This window comes from Oncorhynchus gorbuscha, linkage group LG03, assembly GCF_021184085.1.
Source record: "Oncorhynchus gorbuscha isolate QuinsamMale2020 ecotype Even-year linkage group LG03, OgorEven_v1.0, whole genome shotgun sequence".
Classification (NCBI taxonomy): Eukaryota; Metazoa; Chordata; class Actinopteri; order Salmoniformes; family Salmonidae; genus Oncorhynchus; species Oncorhynchus gorbuscha.
The window spans coordinates 3,440,516-3,449,781 of record NC_060175.1 but is presented as its reverse complement, the minus strand read 5'-3'; the positions used below and the strand labels follow the sequence as shown (position 1 = coordinate 3,449,781).

Genomic DNA, 9,266 nt, shown 5'->3' with positions numbered 1-9,266 from the left:
ATGTACTGCACTGGAATTATCCCTCTACACATGTACTGCACTGGAATTATCCCTCTACACATGTACTGTACTGGAATTATCCCTCTAGACATGTACTGTACTGGAATTATCCAATTGGATATGTGCAGACACGTGCTGTTTTTTTTATTTGGCCTTCAAAATTGTCTCAGTGATTTTTCTGATTGGTTACATTTCAGTCACATGTGCATGAGAGAGAGGTGGTGTCTGATGTCTGCAGGTCAATGCAACTGAGAAATATGATCCTTGTAATTATTTGATGTGAATATCAGCAGTGGTAATGATTGTGAAATATTTTGTTCATTTCATCAGAGCAACATAATAATGAATGATTTCTGAACAACCATTTTTTATTTAATGTCTATTAAGAGTATCTTATCAACTTTATTTCACTTGGTGATGTTTCATTATAGAGAGCATAACATGAAAATAGATGACATCTAAGTAGCTAAATATGATTATGGACTAACAGTCTAACAGTTTTAACCTGTTAGAGACACCAGTTCCCATTTGGACACGCCCCCCACCCCCCAGCTGGAATGTGGCGCAGGGAACGCAAGAAATATTCCTAAAAATATTTAACCTCCACACATTAACAAGTAAAATAGCTCAAATGAAAGATAAACAAGTTATTTATCTAGCCAGCAAGTCAGATTTCTAAAATGTTTTACAGCGAAAACATAGCACATATTTATGTCAAACCACCACCGCAGACATAGCTCATTAGCATAGCCAAGTAGGAAAAAATATGCAATCAACAAACGCAGGATTAAAAGAAAAATCATTTCACTAACCTTTTGAAATCTTCATCAGATGACAGTAATATAACATGTTACACAGTACATTCATTTTTTTTCAATAATATGCTATATATATCTGTTTACAATGATGCATCGTTCAAAAAATGCTACCCAAATGTCCTGAGAAATGAAATAGCCCCGGCAGATAACGTCAGCCAACAAGGAATACACATCATAAACTTTGACTAAATATGCATGTTTTACATATGTATAGCAAGATACACTTCTTCTAAATGCAATTGCATTGTTACATTTAATTTTAACGTTACATTTGCATTCACTAGACTATAATATGGAGTCGGCGCTCCCACAGTAGCATCATGACTCCTTTATCTTGAGTCGACAGAAACCCAAAATTAATACATTAAATATTCCCTTACCTTTGTTGTTCTTCCATCAAACGACCTGGAAGGGATTATACTTACCAAACCAGCATTTAGTTTTCAAGTCTACGTCTTTCGGTTCTCAAAATACCCACATTTCGGTCAAAATTTACGCAAAATTGATGTAGTTGCGCACCAAAACGTTGAAATTATATATTATATGTCTAGTTAACTTGTCAAACTAACTTCATAACCAAGCTTTAACATGTTATAAAGGTGTACAGCAATTTTGAGAACAAACAGAAACACAGGCACCGTTCAATCGATCTTGGAAGAAAGAGAGTACTTTACCCTGCGCACAGAAAAGTGACAGCTGTTTTTGATTGACTGGGAGCGAGCGGCGATTCTCACAATGACAAGCCCCATTGAAAGCTGAGATCACGCTGAACACGTGGAGACTGTTCTGGGAGCGGTAACTGTTTGTGGAGGGTGTCTGTGATGACTCAAAGGTGGCATAAGTTTTCTGATGAGAAGAGATAGTTTGGGAGAATGCATATTTTGAGAGTTCTGCTTTACACAGAGACACAATTTAAACGGTTTTAAAAGCTTTGGAGTGTTTTCTATTCAATAATATTTTTTATTTGCATATATTAGCAACTTTTGACAAAAAATAATTATGTTTACCATGGGCACGCAATTACTCCAGCGGGGGCAGTAGACAGCCCTATCCCTAATTAAGGGCACAACTCATGTTATTCTGGTTAAACAGTGAGCGGCAGGTTGATAAAGGAGTGGGGATTTTTTGACAATTAGGAAATAATACTTCATGTTTTACTCAAACCTCAGCCAGCATTGTGAATGGTTAAGAAATAATATGTCATGTTTTACTCAAACCTCAGCCAGCATTGTGAATGGTTAGGAAATAATATGTCATGATTTACTCGTACCTCAGCCAGCATTGTGAATTGTTAGGAAATAATATGTCATGTTTTACTCGTACCTCAGCCAGCAATGTGAATGGTTAGGAAATAATATGTCATGATTTACTCGTACCTCAGCCAGCAATGTGAATGGTTAGGAAATAATATGTCATGATTTACTCGTACCTCAGCCAGCATTGTGAATTGTTAGGAAATAATATGTCATGTTTTACTTGTACCTCAGCCAGCATTGTGAATGGTTAGGAAATAACATTTAATCTTTTACTCGTACCTCAGCCAGTATTGTGAATGGTGTCTGAGGGGGTGACATACTAGACAATGGCAGTAAATCTAGTACGTAGGTGTTTTTAGTCATGCATGAACGGTCTGTGGTGTTTCTGTGGTTATTAGTTACTGACCTTGGAATACATTTCTGGCCATGCGGGGAGGGTCTTAATCAAACCCAATGTCCACCTGGTACACTGACAGGGTCTGAATCAAACCTAATGTTCACCTGACACACTGACAGGGTCTGAATCAAACCCAATGTTAGGGGGAGGGAAGATTGGTCAAGAGGGTGGTGATTATTGTTGTTCTACTGCCTGATTGTTATGCAACAACACTGTTTACAAAAGCTTTGTTAATGAACAAGGAGGCCTGCACACTGTTTACAAAAGCTTTGTTAAAGAACAAGGCCCACACACTGTTTACAAAAGCTTTGATAAAGAACAAGAAGGACCACACACTGTTTACAAAAGCTTTGTTAATGAACAAGGAGGACCACACAATGTTTACAAAAGCTTTGTTAATGAACAAGGAGGACCACACAATGTTTACAAAAGCGTTGTTAAAGATCAAGGCCCACACACTGTTTACAAAAGCAGTATAGACCTAGTCTTTTCATTATATACGTCAACATGATGTATTGTTACACCATGTAGGAGCAGTATAGACCTAGTCTGTTCATTATATACATTTACGTGATGTATTGTTACACCATGTAGGAGCAGTATAAGACCTAGTCTGTTCTTTATATACAGTGGGGAGAACAAGTATTTGAAACTGCCAATTTTGCAAGTTTTCCTACTTACAAAGCATGTAGAGGTCCTCTTTACTTGATCTCTCCAAGTCCTTGATTTATTTAGTCTGCGCTTGTGGACTGCCCTGTTCAATTCAAACCACAGGTTTTCAATGGAGTTTAAGTCCGAAGACTGAGATGGCCATAAAAAATGTTGAATTTGTGCCAAATTAACAGTTTATTTCTGGATGTTGATGTGTCTTGCTGCAAGATCCACTTATGACCAAGTTCCAGCCTCCTAGCAGAGAGGTAACCTGGTTTTGGGCTAAAATATCCTGGTAGTGGGTAAAGTTGATTTATTTTATACATACATTTTTTGCTCATATTGATCAAGGGTATCAATAACTAGGTGCTTATTTTTTATATATTTGATATATATATTTTGATATTTGACTGAATCAGAAATACAGATGTGGAGTAGATGTTTTAAATTCTCATAAAAAATCTGAACTAATCAAACAACACTTGTTGCTCTTTGTACGTGTTGATATAATATTCATATTTAATGGAGAGAAAAAAAAGTTTCCCTAAACTGCTTTATAATATTATAATTCAATGAAGAATAAAAAAAGTTTTCCCTCCTCAACTGCGTTTCCTCCCTCCAGACAGCAGATGGCGATATGTGTCTTTCAGGCGATGTTTCAAGTGTCACGTATAATCTCCTGGACGGAACAACTGCAGCCATCTCGGTAGCTCGCTAGACAACAAAGTCGGAACATTCAAGATCTTTAGACAATTTCGTGGTTTAATTGCCAGTATGATTTAAACATACTTATGTGGAAACAACTAGATGCCCATTTATTTTAATATTTACGTTGTAAGTCAACTGGCTGGTTAAGTTAGCACTAGTCTGGTAGCTAATGCTAACCAGCTATTATCCCCGAACATGAGTTCAGTAAACTACTCTCCTCCTTTTCTCTGCTGGACGGAGAAAGAAGCTCTGGTAAAAGAGGAGGAAGAGGAGGCTGTTAAAATACAAAAACAAGTAGATGGTGAGGCTGTTACCGTGAAAGATGAGGAGGAAGACGCGTTCAGAGTGAAAGAGGAGGAGGATGTTACTGTGAAAGAAGAGGAGGATGCAGTTTTTGGAATAGAGGCTGAAGTGAAAGAAGATGAAGACGTTTTTGGAATGAAGGATGAAGAGGGGGAGATTATTGTCACATTAGAGGAGGACGAAGAAGAGAAGACTGGAGATCTGATTAACACCAGTAAATACAGTGAGTACTATCTTATAGAACAGGGACATTGATCTGATTAACACCAGTAAATACAGTGAGCACTATCTTAAAAAACAGGGACTCAAAACTCTGCCATTGTTAAACGAATGTGTGATTTTAAAAGGGCACTACACTTGAATATGTTTTTGTACTGTCGGAATTGTTCATGACGTACTCCAGTGATAAAAAAAGAAGAAGAAAAAAGTGATATATAAATACAGTAAAGTATAAACACACTAAAGGGAAACAAATACATTTTTTGAGCTAAATGTTTTTTTTAGACAACTGCAAACTAGGAGTGAGTGATGTCATACTAAGGCATTCAATGAGTTGGCTTCGATAGGATATCGCGATGTCATCCAACAGGAAACTGATCTTCATGTGAAATTCATTATTCCTTTTTAAATCCTTCCTGTTCTGTCAAGTTGGTTGTTAATCATTGCTAAAAAGCCATTTTCAATTCTTGCTAAAGACTTTCAAGACGATTTAAGTCCAAACTGTAACTAGTCCACTCAGGAACATTCAATGTCATCTTGGTAAGCTCCTCCAGTGAAGATTTGGCCTTGTGGTTTAGGTTATTGTCCTGTTAGGACAGTGTTTTGTATTCAGATCTCTGAAATGCTCTCTAACTACGGAACATTTAGTGTCTCCTTATATTATTTTGGGAAAACCGTTTTCATGGGCACAGAAATCCTAAATAATTTCAGAGTTAGCTAAATCCAATGGTTCTAACCTAGTCACCTTAACTTTATTGACAAAACCCAAATGGACACTGTCATTAATGTGGGTTCTTCAATAATTACACATCATTCTTAATACTAAAGCTGTTTAGTTACAGTCACATGTTCAACTATCATCAGCTGATCCAGGAAATCATTTTCTGAATGACAGTCACATGACAAACATCATGACATGCAACAACAACCAAAGTGCTTCTTCATTCATTACTCTGGTAAAGACAGTTATGCCGTGCTCCACGTTGGACCCAACATCCCTAACAAATTGATGTTTGTGATGTGTTATTGTCTGCTTGATTTACTGTAGGGTCATATAAGTCTGTTTGGACACAGAGATACTTAGCTCATAATGTGTAAAGAATTGTCCCTTGATGGATAGGCTATTGTACAACACACAGAGCTATTTTCCCTCATTCGGGACATTTAGAATGACAACCCATTACAGAGTAGTCTAGTGGGATTATTCACAAAATTATCTGGTTATGAAATGTCATGACAAAGACATTTTAGTTTCCATGTTTCACCTGAAATATTAAATTATTTATAGTCTTAGGTCTATGTTATTGTTGGATGGAGTTATGGGTCCTACAGTAGGTCTATGTTATTGTTAGGTGCAGTAATGTGCCAATTTGTTAAACACTTAGTGTACAAACCCTTATTTTCAGGCTGATCGCAAAGCTAGCCAGAGAGAATTTTACTGGTTGAAGTATTTCTTTAACTATAAAGCAGTTGATTTGAGACAATAACACAAACATTTTAAGCAGGTGATTCAAGCAAGCCTTACAATTACAGTGGGGCAAAAAAGTATTTAGTCAGCCACCAATTGTGCAAGTTCTCCCACTAAAAAAGATGAGAGGCCTGTAATTTTCATCATAGGTACACACTCAACTATGACAGACAAAATGGAGAAAAAAAATCCAGAAAATCACATTGTAGGTTTTTTAATGAATTTATTTGCAAATTATGGTGGAAAATAAGTATTTGGTCAATAACAAAAGTTTATCTCAATACTTTGTTATTTACCCTTTGCTGGCAATGACAGAGGTCAAACGTTTTCGGTAAGTCTTTGCAAGGTTTTCACACACTGTTGCTGGTATTTTGGCCCATTCCTCCATGCAGATCTCCTCTAGAGCAGTGATGTTTTGGGCCTGTTGCTGGGCAACACGGACTTTCAACTCCCTCCAAAGATTTTCTATGGGGTTGAGATCTGGAGACTGGTTAGGCCACTCCAGGACCTTGAAATGCTTCTTACGAAGCCACTCCTTCGTTGCCCGGGTGGTGTGTTTGGGATCATTGTCATGCTGAAAGACCCAGCCACGTTTCATCTTCAATGCCCTTGCTGATGGAAGGAGGTTTTCACTCAAAATATCACGATACATGGCCCCGTTCATTCTTTCCTTTACACGGATCAGTCGTCCTGGTCCCTTTGCAGAAAAACAGCCCCAAAGCATGATGTTTCCACCCCCATGCTTCACAGTAGGTATGGTGTTCTTTGGATGCAACTCAGCATTCTTTGTCCTCCAAACATGACGAGTTGAGTTTTCACTAAAAAGTTATATTTTGGTTTCATCTGAACCATATGACATTCTCCCAATCTTCTTCTGGATCATCCAAATGCTCTCTAGCAAACTTCAGATGGGCCTGAACATGTACTGGCTTAAGCAGGGGAACACGTCTGGCACTGAAGGATTTGAGTCCCTGGCGGCGTAGTGTGTTACTGATGGTAGGCTTTGTTACTTTGGTTCCAGCTCTCTGCAGGTCATTCACTAGGTCCCCCCGTGTGGTTCTGGGATTTTGCTCACCGTTCTTGTGATCATTTTGACCCCACGGGGTGAGATCTTGCGTGGAGCCCCAGATTGAGGGAGATTATCAGTGGTCTTGTATGTCTTCCATTTCCTAATAATGTCTCCCACAATTGATTTATTCAAACCAAGCTGCTTACCTATTGCAGATTCAGTCTTCCCTGCCTGGTGCAGGTCTACAATTTTGTTTCTGGTGTCCTTTGACAGCTCTTTGGTCTTGGCCATAGTGGTGTTTGGAGTGTGACTGTTTGAGGTTGAGGACAGGTGTCTTTTATACTGATAACAAGTTCAAACAGGTGCCATTAATACAGGTAACGAGTGGAGGACAGATGAGCCTCTTAAAGAAGAAGTTACAGGTCTGTGAGAGCCAGAAATCTTGCTTGTTTGTAGGTGACCAAATACTTATTTTCCACCATAATTTGCAAATAAATTCATTAAAAATCCTACAATGTGATTTTCTGGATTTTTTTTCTCCATTTTGTCTGTCATTGTTGAAGTGTACCTATGATGAAAATTATACAGGCCTCTCATCTTTTTAAGTGGGAGAACTTGCACAATTGGTGGCTGACTAAATACTTTTTTTGCCCCACTGTATAATCCAAAAGTAGTGTGAAATACACTCATAATCAACCTGTAAATGGAGGCTATATTTGCTGTCAGCCTATGAGAACTCCCCTGGTGATGAATTACTGAATAGACACAGAGCTTAATGGAGGTTTCCTTGAGTAGCATTCCTGATCTTGCGCTGTAGTGTTCAGAATACATTGTGGAAATCTAAAATCTTCGCTCACCATTTTGGCTCCAGGCAGATATACCACATCCATAACTAGCGGTTTCCTCATTAGCATGGAGGAGTTTCTGCAACCAAATTGTGTGTGCATTGCCCTCGTGCCGCAGTTTTAGCAAACACAGTAAGGGGCCTATTGGAGACCAAAAGTCGTCTGGCACACTGCTTAGGATTTCAACAACTTGAAAAACATTCTAGCCTGCAATCATCGATGATTTACTAATGACTAAATCTGACTATTGTTGCTGTCTTAATTATCAAATTTAACAGATGTCAATTGATGTACAACTTCATGGGTACGCTCTGAGCATCACCTTTTACCTCAAATAAACAGTGGATTTCTGCTGTTGTGGGCCTTTAACCATCTGTCTGACTTTGTCGTTCACACAGTAGAGAGACGTGACTATCGTGGATCCTCTGGGGAGCCTCAGCAACATCATGATGCTGACGAGGCAGAGAAAAGACTCTCCAGATCAGAACTCCTCAAGAAACACCAGCAGAGACCCACAGGAACGAAATCTCACTGCTGCTCTGACTGTGGGAAAAGATTGAACTCTTCATCAAACCTTAAAATACATCAAATAATTCACACAGGAGAGAAACCTTATAGCTGTGATCAATGTGGGAAGAGTTTTACTACATCTAGCAATCTAACTATACACCAGAGGATACACACAGGAGAGAAACCTTATGGCTGTGATCAATGTGGGAAGAGTTTTACTACATCTAGCTATCTAACTATACACCAGAGTACACACACGGGAGAGAAACCTTACGCCTGTGATCAATGTGGAAAGAGATTTATTCTGCTAGAAACCCTGAAATCACACCAGAGAATACATTCTGGAGATAAACCTTTTGGCTGTTATCAATGTGGGACGAGTTTTTCTCACTTAAGCAGCCTGATAGGACACCAGCGGGGACACACAGGAGAAAAACCTTATAGCTGTGATCAATGTGGGAAAAGCTTTACTACATCTAGCAATCTAACTATACACCAGAGAACACACACAGGAGAGAAACCTTATGGCTGTGATCAATGTGGGAAGAGTTTTACTACATCTATCTAGCAAACTAACTATACACCAGAGAACACACACAGGAGAGAAATATTTTAGCTGTGATCAATGTGGGAAGAGTTTTGGTCAATCTGGCCAACTGACTGTACACCAGAGAACAAACACCGGACAGAAACCTTATAGCTGTGATCAATGTGGGAAGAGATACTCTAGTAAAAGATCTCTGATCAAACATCAGAAAATACATGAAGGAGTTGTTTCATGATATCAATGAAATAATGTCACAATGTAGATTATTTTAACATTATATCAGTAGTATTTTAATGAATGTCAACGTAGAACCCTAAATGTTTGCCCCCTGTTCAATTGATTTTAGCCTTATGGAAACAATCCAGGCTCTGAATTGAAAGAGTTACTATTTATGTGATTGAACAAAAAGTGACTAACAAAAAAGAGTTTGTTTCACTTACCACGTTGGTGACCCACTGGAATTTAAATGCAACACTTCAAAATGTAGCTAGCAGTTTACCACGTTGGTGACCGACTGAAATCACAATGTAGCTAG

The 9,266-nt window shown here is 38.5% G+C and overlaps 1 protein-coding gene across 1 annotated transcript; it reads left to right on the top strand.

The window, feature by feature from the left end:
- The first annotated feature begins 3,784 nt into the window (after positions 1-3,784).
- LOC124024347 (gastrula zinc finger protein XlCGF17.1-like) lies at positions 3,785-8,886 on the top strand. Its single transcript, XM_046338290.1, has 2 exons — positions 3,785-4,356; positions 8,073-8,886. Exons 1-2 carry the CDS (start codon positions 4,026-4,028, stop codon positions 8,750-8,752), a joined length of 1,011 nt encoding a protein of 336 aa, XP_046194246.1. The 5' UTR covers positions 3,785-4,025; the 3' UTR covers positions 8,753-8,886.
- Positions 8,887-9,266: the final 380 nt, after the last annotated feature.